We start from the raw sequence: 23,624 nt of genomic DNA on the forward strand, positions 1-23,624 counted from the left end.
ACACAACCATTTTAAAGTTCATACATCATCATGAGCTTTTGTCGACTTAACAATATGTCTGTGTGTGTCCAGCAGCATCAAAAATCTGGTTTGGTATACAATAATCATTTTAATATTTTTGAACATGAGTAAGTAAACAAATGAACAGATTTCTATATAATGGAGTTTCACATAATTTAAAAATATATATAAATATCGTACATATATAATAAAATTCACTGAATTTCTCAAAAGTATGACAACTTATGTTTCCTTCTACTGATCAGTATATATAAGATCAAGTCAGTTATATCAAGGAAGTGTACATACAAAAATAGAAAATGCATTCTGTTGTCCTACAGCTATGAATGTAATGTAGGTCTATTTAGATTATAATTTTTTAAGCTTCCTTTGAGCCCTACCCCATGCTGCAGTGATATACCAATTTTTTGTTCAAGTGGGAGATTGGTGGAACATTATTTTTTCTATTGTTCTTTCTCTAGTTAAAGCAGTGGTGTTACAGTTTTCAGGTGGTGGCAGATAACCATGTTTCACTACTCTCATTACTTATCTTATAGTGTAAAATTAAACTATTATAATAGTATTTACAAAAAAATAATGCGACCACTCACATCTGTAATCCTAGCTACTCAGGAGGCTGAGATCTGAGAATTGTGCTTCAAAGTCAGCCTGGCCAGGAAGGTTCATAAGACTTTTATCTGCAACTAACCCCAGAAAACCTGAAGTAGGTTTGCAGCTAAAGTGGTAGAGTGCTATCCTTCAGCACAAAAGTTCAGGGACAGTACCCAGGTCCTGAATTCAAGCTCCATGACTAATAACAATAAAGTATAGCATAATGCAAGTCCGTATTATTAGGAATATATGGAAGAAGTCCTTTGTTATGTTTCTTTACAAATCTTTTTTTTTTTTGCAAGTCCTGGGGCTTGGACTCGGCCTGAGCACTGTCCCTGGCTTCTTTTTGCTCAAGGCTAGCACTTTACCACTTGAGCCACAGCACAAGTTCTGGTCTTTTCTATATGTGTGGTGCTGAGGAATCAAACCCATGGCTTCATGCATATGAGGCACGCACTCTACCACTAGGCCATATTCCCAGCCCTCTTTACAAATCTTACACTTAATATTTTTTTCTTGTACACTCATGTGTAATCAACCTCTAGTTTCTCCCTTATCTCTTTTGTCTTCTCTTTTTCATATGATTAACTCTAGCCTAAATTTTCTCATTTCAGAGAACATTTTTTTCATTATCTCTTCCTTTAGTCCATCCCTGTCTCCACTGTTGGCATATTTATTTAAACCTCAGTATTTACTAGCTGTCTGTGGCTCTCTTTCCTCAATCACTGCCTCACAAAATTCTTGGTCTAGCTCCTTTCTTAGAAGGAGCTTAATATATATAATCATTTGGCTTTGGCTTTTAAAACATATACTGTTTGCATCTCAATAAAATTAAAAAGTAAACTTTACATTTTTCTCCTTAAGAGGTAATTCGTGCATATCTTAGAAATATTCAGAATGTAAGATATATTAAATTTCTTAATTTAAATTTAGCATTTGGATTTTTTAAATACTCTCAACTATAGTAGGATATAGTAGGATACATTTTCTGGCTATTTTGCTTAAAACAATAGTCTGGTGGCTATTGCAATATTGGAACAGCCAGTTAGAGGTAGGGGAGTAACATTTAGAGATAATTCTCATCTCTTACAATCCTCACCCCGTGAGTATATGTATGTTAGTAAATGGCACACATGATGTTTTAGTCTGCATCTTCGTCTTGCAAGAAATCTAGCTGTTATATTAGGCCATATAGTAGTTGTAAATATTAAAATTATTTTATCAGATTTGATCATTGTTATAGTCATGCTATTTTTTTCTAGAATGTTCCAAAAGTAAACTTAAAAGAGCTATGGACTGCAGCACAACAATCCAGGAAAAACCGTAAGCTATTTGAAGACTTCCTCGTGTACTATTCATTGATTTAAAATTACAGGTATTTTTCACGTAGTTTTCTCTTCATTGTCATAGAAGGAAGATGTGACTCTAGGAAAGTAGAAACCAGAACTTTGTTTGACAACAATAATTTTGATAATGAAAAGGAAGATGTGGTTGAAGTCCCTCCTAAGACATCAGTCAAAGTCCAGAGCTTTTCTCTTCCTTCCTCTTCATCACCTGATCCCATGGTAAGATGGTGTTTTTTGTTTTGTTTTGTTTTGCCTTAACTTCTTTTCCCATGCCCCTTTGCACATCCCTCAAGTCTCGGTCTTCATCATTATGATAGGCAAGGTTTTGAACTGGGGTTTTGATTGGCTTACTGAGCTTCTCATTTTCCAAATTTCAATTTGATATTTTCAAGATTTTGACAATCATATTTGCAGTATCCTAGCCACCCAGGACTCACACCCACAAGAAAGTCTCCAGCACTCAGTCAATAGGGCTAGGGGTCTTTATTTAGGTGTGCACTGCATCTGCTCTCCACCACTGGGATGGTAAAGAACAGCAATAAGCCAGCACAGGGCTGGGTTTTTAAAGATAGAAGCTACGTATTCTACAGCAGGTGGTCACGTAGCACAGACACAGGGGTTTATGCAGGGAGTAGAGCAAGTCACAAATGGGTTAAGGAAGCCGTTTACAAAAGCAGGATTTTGTGGTCAGGCTGAACTAATATCAACTTTATTCTAACAATTGTTACCATGCTTCCCTAATACCAACTAAGCAAGCATGAGGGGGCTAAAACAATCCAGTACTCAATCATAAGTGGACCAACCTGACAGTCACCATGGCACTTCTGTAACTACTACTATGGTTATTTCTACAATCTACTACTATGATCATTTTTACAATCCAATACTATGTTTGCTACCTAGATACAGAGAGGAACGGCTACATATATTTTTAAATGGCAAACTACAAGGAACTAGTCTCACAGGTGGGGTTGCAGTCCTCTAGCATGGAGTCACCAAAATGGAGTAATAAAAGCTAAGAGTAAACTCTTAAGACAGTGAAATTTTACAAGCCCTATTGTTTCTAGGAGCTTGGGAGAGGCTACACTTTTCCTTGGTTTGCACAATATTGGATTCCTCTTTCATATCCTGTGTTGTCTTCCTTATTCATTCAAGCAGTTATTCATGCTGTTCTTAATTTATTGGTCACTCTTTTTTTTTGTAATTTATTTATTAATTAAAAAAATTTTTTTTGACAAGGTGTTGTGCAAAAAGGGTACAGTTACATAGTAGGGCAGTGTGTACATTTCTTGTGATATCTTACACCCTGTTTTTCCTTCCCTTCCCTAGGTCAGGTAGACATGTATACAATACACAATGTACCAAGAACATATACAGTAGCCACGTGGCCTACGCCAAAGAAAATTCAACTAGGGCTTTAAATGTAATGTCGACATTAGACAATATGTCGACAGTAGTCTTATATGAACGAACATACATAGCTTTTGAGCTATTGTATTCCACTGAGAGGTCAATTTTTGACCTTTATATGTTGAGTAGTTGTTTGGTTTTAGTTACATAATGTTGGGTCGCTGACCCAATCCTGTGGGAAATACCATTTGACAAGCAGTTTTTGGTTTCACAGACCTGGTCTCTACTGTCTCTCTGTCACCCCACCTTAACAGTCATATATCAGGGAGATCATGCCCCTTTGTTTTCTGTGTTCTAGGCTTGTCTCGCTCAACATTATTTGTTCAAGTTCTGACCATTTCCCTGCAAATAACAATATTTCACCATTCCTAATCGCTATGTAGTATTCCATTCTGTATAGGTACCATATTTTTTGGATCCATTCATTTGGGGAGGGGCATCTGGGTTGTTTTCATATTTTGGCTATTGTGAATTGTGCAGCGATAAACATGGAAGTACAAATGTCTTTTTGATATCTTGGGGCCTGCTGTTCAGGATAGATGCCTAGGAGTGGTATGGCTGGGTCATAGGATAGGTCTATATTGAGCTTTTTGAGAAACCTCCATACTGTTCTCCAAAGTAGTTGTACTAGTTTGCACTCCCACCAACAATGGAGAAGGGTTCCTCTTTCCCCGCACCCCCTCTAGCATTTGTTGTTGCCTGAGTTCAGAGTATAGGCCATTCTAACTGGAGTGAGGTGGTATCTCAGGGTTGTTTTTATTTGCATTTCCTTTACTGCCAGGGATGTTGAACATTTCCTCATATGTTTCTTTGCCATGTTTATCTCTTCTCCTGTGAAGTCTCTCTTTAGCTCCTTTGCCCATTTCCTAATTGGTTTATTGGGCTTGGAGGGGCTTAGTTTTTGGAGTTCTCTGTAGATGACAGATATTACGTCTTTGTCTGTTGCTGTGCTGGTGAAGATCCTTTCCCATATGGTTGGCTGTCTTTCTGTTTTGGTGGCTGTGTCCTTAGCTGTGCAGAAACTTTTTAATTTGTAATAGTCCCATTTGTCGAGTCTCTCCCCTATTTGTTGTGCCCCTGGGACTATATTCAGGAAGTTCCTTCCTGTGCCTATAAGTTCTAGCGTCTTTCCTACTCTGTCCTTCAGTAGTTTCAAGGATTCAGGTCTGATATTGAGGTCCTTGATCCATTTTGAGTTGATCTTGGTGCATGGTGATAGGCTTGCGTCTACTTTGAGTTTTCTGCATATGACTGCCCAGTTCTCCCAGCACCAGTAGTTGAAGAGGCTGTGTTTATTCCACTGTATGTCTTTAGCTCCTTTGTCGAATATCAGTTGACTGTAAGAGTGCAGTTTTATTTCTGGATCTTCAATTCTAATCCATTGGTCTTCCGGTCTGTTTTTATACCAATACCAGGCTGTTTTTGTTATGATGGCCCTATAGTAGTAGAGCTTGAAGTCTGGTATTGTGATACCTCCTGCCCTGCTTTTTTTGCCTAGAATTGCTTTGGCTATTCTAAGTTTTTTGCTGATACATATGAATTGATGGATTGCTTTCTCTATTTCAGTGAAGAATGTAACTGGGATTTTGATAGGGATTGCATTGAATTTGTATAACAATTTTGGCAATATGGCCATTTTCACTATATTGATTCTGACTACGCATGAGCATGGGAGGTCTTTCCATCTCCTTGTGTCTTCTTTGATTTCCCTTATTAGATTTTTATAGTTCTCATTAAATAGGTCTGTCACATCCTTGGTTAGGTTGATCCCTAGGTACTTTATTCTTTTTTTGGCTACTGTAAATGGAATTGTTTCCCTAATTTCCTTTTCTGCTTGTACATTGCTGGTATAAAGAAAAGCTGCTGACTTTTGTGGATTGATTTTGTATCCTGCTACTTTGCCAAAATGGTTTATTAGGTGTAGGAGTTTGGGTACTGAGTTTTTTGGGTCCTTCAGATATAAGATCATGTCGTCTGCGAATAGGGATAGTTTGATTTCTTCCTTGCCGATGTGGATCCCTTTGATGTCCTCCTCTTGCCTTATTGCTATGGCTAGGGATTCCAGCACTATGTTGAAAAGAAGTGGAGAGAGTAGGCATCCTTGTCTTGTTCCTGAGTTTAGGGGGAATGATTTAAGTTTCTCTCCATTTAATATGATGTGTTAGCAGTTGGTCTGTTGTATATGGCTTTTATTGTTTTGAGGAATGTTCCATCTATTCCTGTTCTCTCCAGAGCTTTTAATAAGTATGGATGTTGTATTTTGTCAAAGGCTTTTTGGGCATCGACTGAGATAACAATGTGATTCTTGATTTTAGTTCTGTTTATGTGGTGAATTATATTGATTGATTTACGGATGTTGAACCATCCTTGTGACTGTGGGATGAAGTCTACTTGGTCATAATGTATAATTTTCTTGATCAGTTTCTGGATCCTGTTAGCTAATATTTTATTGAGGAGCTTTGCGTCTGTGTTCATTAGTGATATTGGTCTGTAGTTCTCTTTTTTTGTTGGGTCTTTGCCTGGTTTGGGAATGAGTATGATATTAGCTTCATAGAATGAGTTTGGGATTCTCCCTCTGTTTCTATTTTGCTGAAGAGTTTGAGGAGTATTGGTATTAGTTCCTCACTAAAGATTTTATAGAATTCGTTGGTGAATCCATCTGGGCCTGGGCTTTTTCTTTGTTGGGAGGCTCTTGATTACCCCCTGTATCTCGCTGTAAGTTATTGGTTTATTTAGTTGATTTATTTCTTCTTGGTTCAGTTTGGGCAGTTTATACTTCTCTAAGAATTGATCCATTTCTGTAAAATTATTGTTTTTTAGTGAGTAGAGGTTCTGGAAATAGTTCCTTATGATTGTTTGAATATCGTGTGTACTTGTAATTTTTCTGGTGGAGTCCCTGATTTTACATATATGAGTCTCTTCTCTTATTTTTTTTTTTGTAAGTCTTGCGAGGTGTCTGTCAATTTTATTTATTTTCTCAAAGAACCAGGTTTTAGTCTTATTCATTTGTTGAATGGTCTTTCTATTTTCAATCAGATTCATCTTTCTTTAATCTTTGTGATCTCTCTCCTCCTAGTCATTTTAGGTTCGATCATTTCTTGTTTTTCCAGATGTTTTAGTTTCATCGTGAGGTTATTCACCTGCTCTGCTTCCATTCTTTTAAAGTGAGTGCTGAGGGCAATGATCTTGCCCCTCAGTACTGCCTTAGCTGTGTCCCATAGGTTTCTTTGTGATGTATTTTCATCGTCATTGTGGCTTATGAATTCGTTGATTTCATCTTTAATTTGGTCTGTAGCCCAAGTGTTGGATTACAGTGTGGGGTTTAGCCTCCAAGAATGTGTATAGCCTCTGTGGTAACCGTTGTTATTGAGGGTTACCTTTAATCCACCGTGGTCAGATATAATACATGGGATTACGTCAATACTTTTGATCTTGCTGAGGTCCTTTGTGTGGGCTATGACATGGTCTATTTTATAGTATGATCCATGGGCTGCTGAGAAGAAGGTGTATTGGGTCTCTGTAGGGTGGAAGATTCTGTATAGATCTGTCAGATCCATTTGGGATATGGTGTTACTTAGGTCCTCAGCTCCCTTGCTAATCCTCTGGGTTTTGGATCTGTTTCTTGGAGAGAGTGGGATATTAAAGTCACCCACTATGATTGTGTTTGGGTCTATCTTGTTCTGTAGTTCTGTGAGAATTTGCTTGACATATGTAGGGCCTCTTTTGTTTGGTGAGTATACATTTATCATTGTGATGTCTTGATTCTGGATTTTTCCTTGTATTAAAATGTAGTGACCTTCTTTGTCTTTTTGAGTTGATTTTAATGAGAAGTCCAGCTTGTCTGAGATCAGGATGGCTACTCCTGCCATTTTGGTAGGTGCGTTTGCTTGGAAGATCTTGCTCCATCCTTTCATTCGGAGCCTGTTTTTATCCCTTGCTGTAAGGTGGGTCTCTTGTAGACAACAGATGGCAACTTTTTGTTTGCGGATCCATTCTGCCAGTCTGCTCCTCTTTATCGGGGAGTTTAAACCATTTATATACTAGCTCCTGGATTAGTCTGCCCTGGAGCTTTATCGTTTCTTGGAGTGTGGTAATTTTCTGGTTCTTATCGCCTGCATCATCGTCCAAGAGAGAGATTATGGATTCAATATGGTCAATTCTTTGTGCTGTGAATTCAATTGCGGAGTTTATGGATGTCACAGAGCTATTTATGGTTGCCAGATCAGCTCTGATTGTGGAAATTTCTTCCTTTAAAGAGTTGTATTTTAAATCTATTTTTTCATGCATTTTACTTCTCAGGATGTTAAGGCCTTCTTTAACGGAGGTTTGCATTGTATCCATTTTTGCTTCCATTTCTTTCTTGGCTTCCTGGATGTTCTTTGAGACTTCCACTCTAAACTCCTATGAATTGTTTTCTGATTTCGTTTCTGACGCTTTCCATCATTTCTGCTAACATAGCCTCAGTTGATTTTTTATTCTCCATCTCCTCTTCAGTCGTGCTGCTTTTTGGAGCTGGCTAGTTGGCTTGCCCTTTGATGTAATTTGTTATATTTCTTTGTGATTTGCCCATCTGGAGATCTGTAGGTGACTTCCCTGGTTTGGCTTTGTGCTGGTTCCTGCTGGTCTGTCAGTGAGAGACTTGTGTTCTGGCTCTGGGTTTGAGTTTGGCTGTTGAACCTTACTGCCCAATGAGTGAGCGTGACCGTCTCGGTTGTTGCCGGGGTGGTCGCACTCCCTGCACTTGGGGGTGGGTATGTTCTCTGTCTTTCTCTGCAGGATAGTGTCCTGCCGCTCTGTTGTGCTGACTCTAGCGTGCCCCTGGTGGGGGTTTGCTGGTCGCTGATTCAGCGAGGTGTGGAGGCTTTTCTCTTCTTTGGTTCTTTTTTCCCACTTTGTATCTTGGACAGAGGAGCTCACCTCTCAGGCGGTTCACCCACCTGTGTGGATTGCTCCGGTGCCGGTGTTGTTGAGGGGTGGCCCACCCACTTGTGCGAAATGTGCCAAACTGAGTGGGTGCTGCCGCTGGGGGGCTCTGCCCCCTTGTGCGGGTGCGCCTATCACAGCGGGCACTGCCGCCTGGGGGCTCTGCCCACCTGTGCGACACGCGCCTACCACAACAGGTGCTGCCGCTGGGGGGCCCTGCCCACCTGTGCGGGGTACGCCTACCAGAGCGAGCCCCAGGTTGTTGGGGTGTGTTTGTGCCCTCCCGTGAGTTTGCTGTGTGGGGCGGTATGTGTGGGCCCCAGTGGGATCAAGTGTCCGGGCACAGGTTAGCGCCCACAGACTGCGCCTCCACTGTGGGGGGGCGGGCGGGGGCGTGTGATCGGGCCCAGGTGTCCTTGCTGGGTTGGTATTGCCCACCAGCGCCTGTGACTTTCGTTGAAAAAGTCCGCGAGGCCCAGGCACCTCAGGTGGGGCACCCAATGTCTACTGGTCCCTGGGCCCCTGTTGGGAAGGGGCGGGACCGGTTGAGGCTCCTGTGTTGCCTTGGTGCTGCTCCACCCCTCCCCTGCTACCTCCCATGTCCTCCCAGAGTCTGAAGGGACCTTTTGTGGCCTGATTTGGGGTTCTTTGTTCCCTCGAGGTGGGGAGGGGGAGGGAGGGAGTTCTAGCTTCTTTGTAGGGTTTGGGTCTCTGATAACTGGTCTCCTGTTGGGGGAGGGGTAATGGGGAACTTACTGATCCTGGATTGTGTGTGTGTGTCCCGTGCTGCTGTTGGCCCTTTGGGAGTGGGGTGTGGGGATCGGTAGTTTGGTGGTGGCGGCCCCGGCTCTCCCCTTCTGCTCCGCTCGGTTCCCCCGCCGCTCACGTCCAATCCAAGCCGTGGTGTCCCGAACTTTCCCTCGCCGCAGTCTGTCTCGATCGGTCTGCGCTCCACCTGGGGTCTGTGGAGTCCTGTTGTCAGAACTCTCTGCTCCTGGCATGACAGTTTCGGCAGTTGGTTTGTTGTTTGCCAGGTCCCCTTTCCCAGCCTGGCCCTGCTTGGGCCAGGGTCGGCGGGTGGGGGGAGGGTACCCTGGAGATTTTCCGGCTCCGTGCAGGTTATAGGCTCTTCTTTTTTTCTTTTTTGTTTCCTGCATTTCTCTATTGCTTCTGGCTGCTGGTATTGCTGGTTTTGATGGAGTGTTGGGTGATGGAGTTCCCAGCTCGCTATTCAGTTGGAGCGAGTTGGGGTGCCTCCCTACTGTGGCGGCACCATCTTCCTCCAGCCTATTGGTCACTCTTAAAATCATCATTTTGAATTCTATGAAATTTCATTCACTTCAGTGTCATTGAAGGGAGTTATTGTGGAATTGTTGGTTTTGGGAGGAGTCATATTGTATTACCAGATTAAGTAGGATTTATTAATGTTTCACTTATTTTTCATTGTTTCTAACTTGGTATTTGATGAAACATTGTTTAAATTTATTTTACTGCTTGAGTGTAATCTGGTAAAATTTTTTTGTGGTAGTCTTTTTTTTTTTTTTTTTTTTTGGCCAGTCTTGGGGCTTGGACTCAGGGCCTGAGCACTGTCCCTGGCCTCTTTTTGCTCAAGGCTAGCACTCTAGCACTTGAGCCACAATGCCATTTCTGGCCTTTTCTATATATATATGGTGCTGAGGAATTGAACCCAGGGCTTCATGTATGCCACTAGGCCATATTCCCAGCCCCCATAATCTGGTAATTTTTAAATAGTTTTTAAAGTAAAGGGAAATTTTATAAATAGGCAGTTAATTGAAATTTCTGGTTATGTAAAAAAAGGGTTTTTTCCCTTGCAAATTTTTTGTGGTAGTTGAGATCAAACCCAAGACCTTGCATGCTAGATTAAGTACTCTATTACCAGAGTTTCCTAACCCCTGAACAAGATTTGTATCCTTATCCATTAGACCAGAAAATTAGTTATATGCTCTGACATTTTTACAGTAAAAAATTCTAGATATAATTTTTCTAGAGCTGTTCTAACTTGTCTTTTCCTAACAATATCTGCATATAAAATATATACACATCAAGTGAATGTAATTAAAAATTGTAATTATTTTTCCTAAAATGAGGTACCTATAAACAGAGAATCATAAGGAAATATTAAAAAATTATATAACACTATCTGGAAAATGATTATTTTAGTTTTATTAAGTTTAGTATTCATAGTTTTTTGTTGTAGTTTTTGTTGCTGGTTGTGTTGGATTTTTATAGGGCTAGATGTGAAAATCTAGGCCTAACCAATGCTAGGTGAGGGCTCCCCTATTCTGCTATACCTTAAACTCAAATATTCACAACTCTCACACCTTTTTCAAGTAAATTCCATATTCAAGAATCCTTTTAATTCGATTTTCTTTCCCCTTTTCTTGTCATGGGAATATTTGGTGCTGCTTGACAAGTACTTGAACAATGTGTGAAAGTATTTGAAAAATACAATATTTTATATGTAGTATTACAGGTCTGCTCTGCCACTGATGTCCGTTCCTACCCGTGAAGACTCACAACTCTTGGGTAATGAGTCCATATGTATGCATATGAGTATGCAGAGAAACACACACACACAAATTTTAAATTCTTTCTTTTGCTGGTACTGGAATATGAACTCATGTTTGCCAAAGAAACGTTATACCATTTGACCCACAACCAACCTTTGCTCTTTTAATTTGTTTTACCAATAGGTTCTCATGTTTTTGTCTGGGCCAACCTCAGACCTCAATCTTCCTACCTCTCTGCTTCTGAGAACCTAGAATTATAGGTGTGGACCACTATTCCCAGATTGGTTTTGAGGTGGAATATCCCCTTTGCCCATACTGGTCTTGATGTACATTTCTCCTCTCTCACCTCTTCTGAGTAGCTAGAATTACAGTTTCTTCCAGTTTTTAACTATCAACTAGTGATGGTAAAAATAGGCTACTAGAAGTATTGCAAATGTTAATATTGGGTATACAATTCTTTTTTGTATTATCCTGGTAATTAAAAATACCTAGTTCTATAGTAATTACATATTCTATTTCTCCACAATTTAAACCTTTAATTTATTCCTTCTGTCTCTCTCTGTCTCTGTCTCTCTGTCTCTCTCTCTCTCTGTCTCTCTCTCTCTCTGTCGGATTTTAGTTTTTTTTGTTTTATGATGGGTGTCTAAAGTTACCGAGTTATGCCTCGTCTTCATGATTGCTTCTACTTCAGACTTTTAAGTAGTTGAACTCCAAGTAGTTGAAATTATAAGTATATGCCACCAAGCCAGGTCTACAATTTAAAATTGAACATTTTGTATTTTAAAAATTATCTTCTGGGCACTGGTAGCTGACACCTGTAATTCTAGCCACTCAGAAAGCTGAGATCTAAGGATCTCAGTTTGAAGCCAGCCCTGGCAGGAAAGTCCATAAGACTCTTTTTTTTTTTTTTTTGGCCAGTCCTGGGCCTTGGACTCAGGGCCTGAGCACTGTCCCTGGCTTCTTCCCGCTCAAGGCTAGCACTCTGCCACCTGAGCCACAGCGCCCCTTCTGGCCGTTTTCCATATATGTGGTGCTGGGGAATCAAACCGAGAGCTTCATGTGTAGGAGGCAAGCACTCTTGCCACTAGGCCATATTGCCAGCCCTCCATAAGACTCTTATCTTAAATTAGTCACCAGAGAAGCAGAAGTGACGCTGTGACTTAAAGTGGTAGAATGCTAATCTTGAGCAAGAAAGTTCAGGGATAGCTCGCAGGCCCTGAGTTTAAGCCCCACAACTGACAAAAAAAAAAAAAAAATCTTCTGATAACATCTTAAACTAATATTTGTAGAACTAAATCTTTTCATTAAAAATTATAAAATTTTCAAAATTAAACATTTGCTTAATGAGAGTGTCTTTGAAACATATGCTGACATATAATTGAAACGTTATGTTGTCTCTAGCTTTCAGTTTAAATTTTTCAGAGTCCTTTGTAAATTTTCCATTGTTTCATTATATTAGTTTATTATATTTTGTAAGTTTTTCTCTCCTAAACCAATATGCTTCCCCTAAGTAGTATAATCTGTTACTCCCAGTGCATTTATTCTGTCTTCTGAGTGTTCTGTTTTCCTCAAGTTTGATATGTCACAAACAGAAGACATTAATCTTTTTGTTAAAGATTGCTTTGTACTTTATTTACAACAGAATGTAAGAAAAGTAAGTTATTAACAATAATAAATAACTGGGGGAGAGGGGGGAAGGGACACAACAACACAGCACAGCCAGAGAAGGACACAGAAGATGGCAAGGAGCAAGGATCTCCATGAGTCTGCCTTGCTTGTGGTCAGTCAGGGCTTGTGCCCTCCAGAAGACATTAATCTTGACCCTTTCCTGGCTCTAAATAATAAATGGCATTGAAACCATGAAGATGGATTTCCACCATCCTGCTGATCACCATTCAAGTCATTTAAGTTTTTGTATTTTATATTTCCTTATCATATTTCATCTCTACCAGGATTCACTGTCTCATCTTTACACTGAAATACTCTTTACTCGTCCTTCTCCCTTCCCCATTAGGTTCATTCATCTTTACATTGCTGCCAGGATGTGTGAGAAAAACTGTCTTTTCTAAGTGTGTTGTTTAAAAGTTCCTGCTTTTGCTTGGTGGCTTGGCTCTTGTTAATTATTCTCCTTAGACAATATCATCAAGTAAGGAAAGGAAAAAGAACTGCTTGGGAAAAGGAAAGATTTTTGAAATGCAAGTTCTGTCTTAATTAGTTTTACCAAGATGGAATTAAGACATACCTCGGGTTGTTCAAGAAATAGTAGAGGGTATGGGTAGGTTTTGAGATTACTTGTGTACTGTTGATTTTATTCCAAAGTCTTTTGTGGTTACCTTATGTAAACATACCTTCCCTTTTTCAAACTAGGCAATAGAAAACAGATTGAGAACCTGAGTTCAACCAACCTGAGCAGAGGGGCAGGGCAGGGTCTGCTTAGTTAGGGATAAATAGGGGAGCAGTCTGCCTGCCCTGTGTAATTGCCTCTTAGATTTCTGCCTGATGGCACATCTTTTTGCAGAAATAAATTTTGTCTTTTTGAGGCAATTCTTAATGTCTTCCCTTGTGACTCCAGTAGTTCTTGGAGAACATATTTATAACATGTGACCTTTTGACTTTTCTTGTGCCAGTATTGTGACTTGAATTCAGTGCCTGGGCACTCTTAGCTTTTTTATTCAAACCTGGCATTCTACCACTTGAGCTACACCTCTACTTCTTGCTTTTTGGTGGTTAATTGGGGATTCAATTTTCCTGAACTTTTCTGCCTGTGCTGGCTTGCTCCTGCAATACTCAGATCTCAGCCTTTTGAGTAGCTAGGATAACAGACATGTACTATCTGTGCCTGACTTGGAAACACATTCTTACATGATATGTCACTTCTGTGGTCTGCCCCAACACTTCTCTTTTATCTATCGCATTCCCAGGAAGTATGTTACAATTTTATCCCCTCCTTTGCTACCCATCCCTATGTGGGTTGTTTCTTTTCTTTTCTTTTCTTTTTTCTTTTTTTTTTTTTGCCAGTCCTGGGCCTTGGACTCAGGGCCTGAGCACTGTCCCGGGCTTCTTTTTGTTCAAGGCTAGCACTCTGCCACTTGAGTCACAGCGCCACTTCTGGCCATTTTCTGTATATGTGGTGCTTGGGAATCGAACCGAGTGCTTCATGTATACAAGGCAAGCGCTCTTTCCACTAGGCCATATCCCCAGCCCCGGTTGTTTCTTTTCTTATCCTTTGGACTTTCTGTGTATACACATTTAATTATAGAACTAATGAATTTGATGCTGTTGGGGCATGTTGGCCCATACCTGTAATCTTAGGTAATCAGGAGGCGAAGATCTAAGGATCTTCATTTGAAGCAAGTCTGGGCAAGAAATTCCATGAGACTCTTATCTCCAATTAAAATTGGAGAGTGGAGCTATAGCCCAAGTGGTAGTGTGCCAACCTTGAGCAAAAAAGTTAAGGGACAGCTCTCAGGCCTTGAGATCAAACCCAGTACTGGCATATACACACAAAAATAATGTCTTACAGACAGGTTACATGAGTGAGTGGAGAAATAAGTAAATTAATATGCTTTCTGAGCTTGGATTTTGTTGTTGTTCTTGTTGTTTCCATAGGAAGAAACAACTGAGCCAGCAATTGGAAAAGGAGAGAATGACACTAATATTACTGAGAGTGTTTCACAAGAACAAGTAAATAATGACAACTTGACTAATGTTGATGGAAGGCACAGAAATAATAAAACTGGTAAGTTAGTAAATACCTCTAAACAATCCTGGATTTTCAAATACTGTCGTTAAAACACTAAACTTTGTAGATCCCTCCAAAAGTGATAACCTGTTCCTTTTCAGTGTTTTTGTTGTTGTTACCTTTCTTCTGGCTTCCAACTTTGCTCCAACCCTGTGAGATTCGTTCTTACTGTTTTTATTTTTATTGTAATTTCATGTAGGAAAGTAGACTTTGACATGTACTTCAAATTCATTTCAATAAGTGTTCTTATTAATATTTGTGTGACTGCCTTTTAGAAATGATGTCTGCATTGGGATTAGGAGATGAAGATGAAGAATCACCTTGGGATTCTGAGGTATTATTTATTTATTTAATTTACTCACTATGCCAGTGCTGGGGATTGAACTCAAGACTTGGATGCTTTCCTTTAGCTTTTTCACTCAAGGCTGGTTACTCTACCATTTGAGCCACAGCTCCACTTTCTGGGATTTTTTTTTACTGGTTAATTGGAGATAAGAGTCCCACAGACCTGGGCTGGCTTCTAACTGTGGTCCTCATGTCTTAGCCTCCTGAGTAGCTAGAATTACAGGTGTGAGCACCCTGGTACAAAATTATCTTATTAGTATTCACTGACTTAGTAGATTTTGAGACTATTTTCTTAAATCCAAGACAGTAAATTGGGAGTAGTATCAAGAGAATAAGCAAGTTGGAATCCTATTGGTAATAACCTACACCAATATGGTTGTTTACTGCTTGAAACTGTCCTGAGGAGATTCTTATCTTCCTGATAGAATACTGACATCATACTCAAAAGTTTCTTGTTAGGCTGGGAATATGGCCTAGTGGCAAGAGTGCTTGCCTCCTACACATGAAGCTCTCAGTTCGATTCCCCAGCACCACATATATGGAAAACGGCCAGAAGGGGCGCTGTGGCTCAGGTGGCAGAGTGCTAGCCTTGAGCGGGAAGAAGCCAGGGACAGTGCTCAGGCCCTGAGTCCAAGGCCCAGGACCGGCCCAAAAAAAAAAAAAAGTTTCTTGTTAACAAGGGTCTTACTTTTACACTAAAACAATTTATGTCCTTATAAGTACTTTAAAGGTTTATTGGTATTACTTAGAATAATCATGAACAACTTTTAAAGATTAATGATATATACCTCATTTTTAAATGTCTTGTTATGTTTTCATGAGGAATGTAAAACACATATGGGTATTCTAAAGTTAAGTTCCCTATTGAAATATGAACATGAGGTAATATTTTGTCTATGAATATTTTCTCTGGACTTCCATGCTATTTAAATTTGGTATGCATATAAAAGTAAAAAATTAAAGAGCATATGTGAGGTTCTCTACTGAAATGCTCTAGGTTTCAATTTAGGCATTTATTTTTATATCTAATTGCTTTCAAATAGGAAATTAAGATATGTTCTCTGAAAATAATTATGAATTCTTATGCAGCTTAGTATTGATATTAATTTTAACAGAGTGTTTCAGAGAGTCTTCCACTGAAATGTACTGGTTATTTATCTGGGGATGCAGATCCAAGAAGAAAGAATACTGTAAATGAACAACTAGAAGGTAAGAACTATGTTTTATTTTAAAAAGTCATTAGAAGTTGGGCATTGGTGGCACACATTTATAATCCTAACTGTTCAGGAAGCTGAGATATGAAGATCACAGTTTGAAGCCAGTTTGGGCAGGATAGTCCATGAGACTTTTATCTCCAGTAAACCAACCAAAAGCAGGAAGTGGATCTCTGGCTCAACTTGGTATCAGCTTTGAGTAGGAAAAACTAAGCAAGAGAATAAGGCTCTGAGTTCAAGCCTCAGTAGTGCCACAAAAATGAATAAATGAATGAATGGTTAAATAGTGATTTGATAGAGTGCTTAAACTATTAGCATTTATATATTCTGATAGCCAAAGAAAATTGCCTATTATTTGCATTGTTAGGAAAAAGAGAAGTGAAATAGCAATAATTTGTGTATCTTATCAAGCTCCAGCAACATAATGAGTGTCACAGAAGGATCTAAATTGTTTATTCCATTTTAATATATTCTAAAACCTGAGAGAAATTAAGAAACAAAGGAAAAGAGAAGATGGAATGAATAGTAAGAAATTAAAGCATCAGATCAAGCGTTTGAATCCAGGTCTCAGTGCCCCCTAAAAAGAAAGAAAGTGACTAGGCACCAGTTGCTCACACCTGTAATCCTAGCTACTCAAGATCATAAGACATGAAGATCACGATCTGAAGCCAGCCCAAACAATAAAGTTTGTGAGACTCTTTTCTCTAATTAACTAGCAAAACGCTGTGGCAGCTCCAGCCATGGTCAAAAGGGACAGTGCCTAGAGTCTGACGTCAAGCTTCAGTACCACTCCAAATAAATGAAATAAGAAATGCAATGAGTACAGTGCATAAGGGAAGAGGGGGAAAAACGCAATTCCATATAGTGGAGGGTAGGAAAATACTCTTTAGAAAAAGGATGAGCAAGATCTTAGGAATCTAGGGGAAATACCAAAACTTGTCAGAGAAGAGCAAAAGATGGCCTCTCTTCCTCCTTCCTTACTGTTGGAACGCATCTAGCTCTGAAATACCTGAGGATGCACAGCTTCATTTTACTTGCACATATTAACTTGTCCATGTAACTTAATATCACATCTGTTGTTACCTACAGGATTGTTTCCCTTGGACCTTACCTAGAAAAATGGGAAAAAAGGAAGCATAGGATCCATTTTAGAGAAATCAGTAAAGCACCAGCCTGGAGGAAGAAAGCTAAGGGAAAACATTCAGGCTTAAACAAAACAATATTAGTTATTCATTGTTTTTGTGTGCTGTTCCCAGGGCTTGAACTCGCCCTTTCTTGCTCATGGCTGGCACTCTACCACTTGGCCACACCTCCATTCTGACTTTTTTGCTAGTTATTTAGAGATGGATTCTCAAAAGATATTTCTTCCCAGTCTGCCTTCAAATCACAACCCTCAGAGATTTAATTTGAATGCAGAAGCCTTGTTTGTGTTTTTAAAATAGCAATTTTTAAATAAGGTATTTCTTTTATTAAAAAAAACTTTAAAAAACTTAAATTGGTAGTCAGACAAAAGTAGCTTATGCCTGTAATCTTAGCTACTCAAGAACTGAAACTGCGAGAATCTCTAGTCATCCAGCAGAAGTCAGTCCTGGAGGCATAGCTCACATGGCAGAGGCTAGCTGTGGGCAAGAAAGCCAATCAAAAGCACAGAAATCTGAGCTCGTGTCCTCCTACTGGCAAAAAAAAAAAAGTCCATAGTGTTATAGCAAACCAAATTAATTTTAGAAATAAGAGATATTACAGAGTTTATTTCCTATGTATAAAAATTATTTTCAGTAAACATTATACTACTTTTTATAATATAACATGTTATTAATATTTCATAGTTCTGACAATTCTGTTTCTTTTTCCTTTGTGACAACTATTGAAAGCTTGTTATACATTATTTCTTAGATATGGTTTATATACCTTCTTGCATGAGTGGATCAAGAACCTTTAAGATGGCTAAACTAGAGGATTCCAGAAATGTAGACAAACCAGTAGCCCCTATGGGTATGGAAAAAATGGCTGATTATGCTAACTATTATTCTACAAGTGTATACCCAAGTTGACCAATTTAGAAAAAATTTTTTAGTTAGAAATGAATTTTACATTCCATTGAACTATGTAAATTTTACTTCCTATATTACAGCATAAATTACAGAGCATGCCAAACACTTGTAGTATAATAGTAAAAATTGTTCCAATGTGTTACATTAAATGTAAATAAATGCCATAACATTCTATCACCTGCTTTGACCTTGCTCCTTTCAAGGTCATGATTTGCTTCTCTCACTAGAGATCACTGTTGTCTCCATCGATCAGCATGCACACTGCACATGTTGGTAAATGTGCATTTTTCTATTTTCATTATGGGTCATTGGAAATATGTCACTTGTGAATTCTTAACTGCATGCATTATTAAACCAATATTCTTCTTTTTAATTATTTCCAAAGCTAACTCTGAGGATTCAGCATCATATTAACACATCCTGCATGAAGATATACTTGTCTTTGAGGTACTTATATATCACTGATGATGTGTCCCTTCTTCCTTCTTAGAATCTCTGGAGAAGAATCCTCTCTTGAAGGTAATAAGCTAAATTTTCATCTTGAATTAATAACTACATAAATGAAATTCATAGTTCTTAAATATCTTGTTTCCAACCCCTTCCAGACTACCACTGACAAGAAATCTTCTGTTTCAAATAAAGAAGTAGGAATGAACTCTATCCAAACATTCAAAATAGGTAAATATTGTAATATTCTGAAAAGAAGTACATTAAAACAATTCTCATTCTTTTCAATCCTAATTCTTGTTTACCCCCAGATTGAATAGAAAGTTTTGACATAAATGATGCAAAGGTCATTGTTGATCCTTATACATGGAAAAAAAAACAAAAAAAAAAAAGAAGAAACTGGGGTATTTAAAAGCATAATAAAAAGAGCTTGAAATGTATACCATTACTCAGATGTTTTAACACCATCCTGTTCCTAATTTGGAAACCCACTTACTGGGAATTTACAAATGGAAATTATGAGATTCTACAGTTTTACCTAAGTTTAAATGCTTTTGAGAGAGCTAGGCACACTATGCCTGCCTGTAGTCCCATCTGTTCAGGGGTCTGTGGCAAGAAAATTGTTTGAGCCCAGAAGTTTGAGGCCTTCCTGGGAAACTTTAGCAAAATCCCCTCTCTTATAAACGGATACTTGGCTGGACACCTAGAATCCTCACTACTTACCAAGCTGAGATCTTACGGCTGGAATTCGAAGCCAACCAGGCTAGGAAAGTGTGAGACTCTTATCTCCAATTGAACAGCAAAAGCCAGAAGTGAAGATATAATTCAAGTGGTAGAGCACCAACCTTGAGTTGAAGCACAAAAAAAATTAAAAATAGGGGAAAACAATGGTACCTATTAGATTTCTTGTCCAAGTTTCACTTTAATTACTCCATTTGAGGGTTGTTATACTGGTGATCTTAAGCCCATTCAAATGTTCTGGTTCGCAGACTCGGGACCATTTGTAGTATCTTTACTAAAAATTGAAAAAGTGATTATTTCTTAATAACTAGTTGGTAGATATAGTTCTTCAATATAGTGATTCTGAAATGTTTCAGATTCAGTAGCTTTTTATGTATTAGAAATGATTACAGATTCTACAACGCTCTTATTTAAATTTATTATTTCTTTTGATATTTACTGTATAGGAATTATATCTAAAAGATTTTTAATACAAGCATACATAGTCATATTGCTCAAAGGCATTAGAGATATGACCATTCATCATTATAACTATGATATGAGACATCATATGTCTGAAAAATGCCACATATAAGAGGATGGGGGTGAAAATGATAGCATTTGCTATTATTTGACCTCTTGAGCAGATTTTGAACTGCAGGGATTCCCAGGTCACAATTTAAAAATCACTTTTTTTTTTCTGGTACAGGACCTTGAATTAGGCACTTTCCCTTAGTGATTTTATTCAACTGGTACCCTACCACTTAAGCCACAGACACATCTGTCTTTTTGCTGGTTAACTGGAAAGGAGTCTCAAGAACTTACCTGCCCAGCCTGGTTTTGAACTGAGATCCTCAGATCTTAGCCTTTGAGTAACTAGGATTACAGGCATGAGCCATTGGTGCCTGGGTCTATGGTATTTTTAAAGTTTGTTTCTGAGGGCCTACTTATTTTGAATGGATGCATTTATAGATGAATCTGGGGTATTTTTATGCCTTTACAGAGATGAGGGTGTCTCTCCAAGTGATTTGTTGAATTCTTAAGAGATTTTCAAGTACTCATAAGAAAGTAAATATTCAGCTAAAGATTATACTTAAATTTGTGCTTGAGCTGGTTGCCAGTGGTTCATGCCTGTAATCGTAGCTACTCCAGAGGCTGAGGTCTTAGGATCACAGTTCAAAGCCAGCCCAGGCAGGAAAGTTTTTTTTTGCCAGTCCTGGCGCTTGGACTCAGGGCCTAAGCACTGTCCCTGGCTTTTTTGCTCAAAGCTAGCAGTCTGCCACTTGAGTCACAGCACCACTTCTGGCCGTTTTCTATATATGTGGTGCTGAGGAATCGAACCCAGGGCTTCATGTATACGAGATGAACACTTTACCACTAGGCCATATTCCCAGCCCCAGGCAAGTCTCTTATCTCCAGTGAGACTCTTGTCTCCAGTTAAACGCTAGAAAGCCGGAAGTGGTGCTGTGGCTCAAGTGGTAGAGCACTAGCCTTGAGCTGAAGAGATCAGAGGCAGCGCCTAGGCCCAGAGTTCAAGCCCTACAACTGACAAAACAAAAAACAAAAAAAAAACTGGGGCTGGGGATATGGCCTAGTGGCAAGAGTGCTTGCTTGCCTTGTATACATGAGGCCCTGGGTTCGATTCCACAGCACCACATATACAGAAAATGGCCAGAAGTGGCGCTGTGGCTCAAGTGGCAGAGTGCTAGCCTTGAGCAAGAAGAAGCCAGGGACAGTGCTTAGGCCCTGAGTCCAAGCCCCAGGACTGGCCAAAAAACAAAAACAAAAAAAAAAACAAAAAAACTGTGCTTGAGAAAGTAAATGAAAATTATTTATATCTTCTGCCTCCTCCCCCCTTTTTAAAAAAAAAAACAACTTATTATTATTATCTGTTCAAAGTAGTTTATTATAACTAAACATATGCATTGGCCAGGAGAACAAGACTCAGAAATGACATCGGAGTCTGAAGAAGAAAAGCCTATTGGCAATGAAAATAATAACAAGCTGCAACAGGTATGTAAAATTTTAAATTTGTCTTAATTCTTTTTAATAATACAGCACAGGTCAAGTGAAAGTGCCTTTTAGGATCACAGGTTATGATTTAATATTTAATTTTGATTTACTTGGCAAAAGTTAGTCTGTTCTTAGAATCTGTAGTAACTTAAACAGTGGAATTGATACAAAAAGGGGCCGGGAGTTTAGCCTAGTGGTAGAGTGCTTGCCTAGCATGCACAAACATACACAGGAAAAAAAAAAAAAAGCCAGAAGTGGTACTGTGGCTCAAGTATGTATAACCTCCTTATATGATTTCTTTAAAAAGGCAGGGGTGGGGGGCCGGATCTTTGTTTTGATTTGTTTAGTTTTTGTTTTTGGTGCTAGTACTGGGTCTTGTAATCAGTGCCTGAGCACATCCCTTAGCCTTTTTTTTTTTTTTCTTGCGAGACTGCTATTCTGCCACTTGAGCCATGGTTCCACTTCCAGCATTTTACTTATTAGAGATAAGTGTCTCATGGACTTTCCTGCCTGGGCTGGCTTCCAACCTTGATCCTTAGATCTCAGTCTCCTGATTAGTTAGGATTACAGGCATGAGCTACTGATGACTTAACAAGTTTAATTTTAATTGTATCCTAATTTTTCTTTGTCCATATTCTTTGACTACTGAAGGATAAAGTTTACCTTTGTCTTGTTATTGTTTTGAGTTTTGTTACCAGAAATAAGGTTTGAATTCAGGGCCTGCGCACTGTCCCTTAGCTTTTCCGCTCAAGACTGACACTGTACTTATTGAGCCACAGTTCCATTTCCAGCTTTTTGATTGGATGATTGGAGATAAGAGTCTCATGGACTTTCATATCTGGCTTCAGATCATATGATCATCCTCATGGCTTAGACTCCTGAGTTACAGGATTACAGGCATGAACCACCACTGACACCAGCTTTGTTTCTGCTTTTAAAAACACTGGAAGAAAACGAAACCAGTTCAACAACTTGTTCCAGGTGTCATTATGTGATAATTACAGAACACTTAATCATAGAATGTCAGATGTATGTCTACATTGACATCAAGGTAAAAGGCAGAGTAACAAATTCTATAGAAAAAAGTTCATAGTAACAAGTAGAGTTCTTCGCTTTAGATAAAGAAAAAAATTCCCCTTAAGTTTACTTGCTGTTATACTTGGGTTTTTTTCCTTATCTCTAATTAATCAGCAAAAAGTCAGAATCAAAGATGTAGCTCAAGTGGTAAATCACCAGCCTTGAGAGAAAAAGCTGAGCGGACAGCTCACAGAGTCTGAATTTAAGCCCCAGATACTAGCACCAAAAAAACAAAAACAAAAACAAAACCTTGATTACCCAGCAACCCAGCAGCATGGATATAAAAAGGATGAAGCTTGAAAGAAGCACAGAGAATACGCCAAGAATAAAAGAACTTGAGCAGGAAGAGATCAAAAGGTGAAATTCCACAGTGCAACAACAGAGCAACAAACAAAAGGAGATAGATGAAGAGGATGCTTGGCCTCACTTGAGTTTCAAACAGTCTGTATTGGGTTGGGAACTTGTAGGCGTCATGATAAATCTGTGAAACATTATCAAGACACATCTGAATTCCATTTCAGGCCTCTGATGCCACAATAATCAGAAAAACTGTTGGGTATCATCTCTGCATGGCTTCACACTTATCTTCTTTTCCTTATGTTTTGTTTTTGTGCTGATACTGTGATTTGAACTCAGTACTTAGGTCTGTCCCTCCGCTTTTTTTTAATAAGGCTGGCTCCTGATTTTTGCTCAAGGCTGGCTCCTGACTTTGGGTGGTCAATTAGAGATAAGAGGCTCACAGACTTTCTGCCCAGGCTAGCTTTGAATCATGATCCTCAGATCTCAGCCTCATGAGTAGCTAGGAGTATAGGTACGACTCATCAGCACCCAGATGTTTATATTTTTCTGAGGGTAAATTATTGGTTAACTCTGAAGGAGAATACTACTGCCATTGTATGACTTCAAACAAATGAAGCTTGGAAAAACTGCATTTAATAACTGCTGTTTATTACTGCAACTACGGCCCCCTCAGGTTTGGTAAATAAGGCAACTTTTCTAGCTAGATGCTGCTTAAATGAGCACTTAGGCGAACTGTTTATCCTCCTGATAATAGGTGCCTACATGACTGGTGGTTGTATATACATTCAGTATATTGTAACTTGAAATTTCCGGATGCTGTGAACATAATATATATCTAGCAGTTTATCAGAAAATGAAGCTGAAACGCCAAGCTTCTAAAAATTACCGTTTTT

General features: G+C 39.0%; 1 protein-coding gene across 6 annotated transcripts in view; it reads left to right on the forward strand.

Annotated features, from left to right (window-relative positions):
- The window catches only part of Ankrd30a (ankyrin repeat domain 30A), a 76,841-nt gene that overhangs the window by 14,640 nt on the left and 38,577 nt on the right, over positions 1-23,624 (forward strand). For all 6 annotated transcript variants that reach the window (XM_048339226.1, XM_048339228.1, XM_048339229.1 and 3 more), the window contains 9 exons: positions 1,875-1,935; positions 2,023-2,177; positions 14,432-14,561; positions 14,840-14,898; positions 16,025-16,118; positions 18,017-18,115; positions 18,665-18,693; positions 18,780-18,852; positions 21,275-21,354. In XM_048339226.1, the coding sequence (XP_048195183.1) occupies positions 1,875-1,935; positions 2,023-2,177; positions 14,432-14,561; positions 14,840-14,898; positions 16,025-16,118; positions 18,017-18,115; positions 18,665-18,693; positions 18,780-18,852; positions 21,275-21,354 (780 nt within the window). The remainder of the gene's footprint in view (positions 1-1,874; positions 1,936-2,022; positions 2,178-14,431; positions 14,562-14,839; positions 14,899-16,024; positions 16,119-18,016; positions 18,116-18,664; positions 18,694-18,779; positions 18,853-21,274; positions 21,355-23,624) is intronic.

Source organism: Perognathus longimembris, chromosome 2 (assembly GCF_023159225.1).
Source record: "Perognathus longimembris pacificus isolate PPM17 chromosome 2, ASM2315922v1, whole genome shotgun sequence".
Classification (NCBI taxonomy): Eukaryota; Metazoa; Chordata; class Mammalia; order Rodentia; family Heteromyidae; genus Perognathus; species Perognathus longimembris.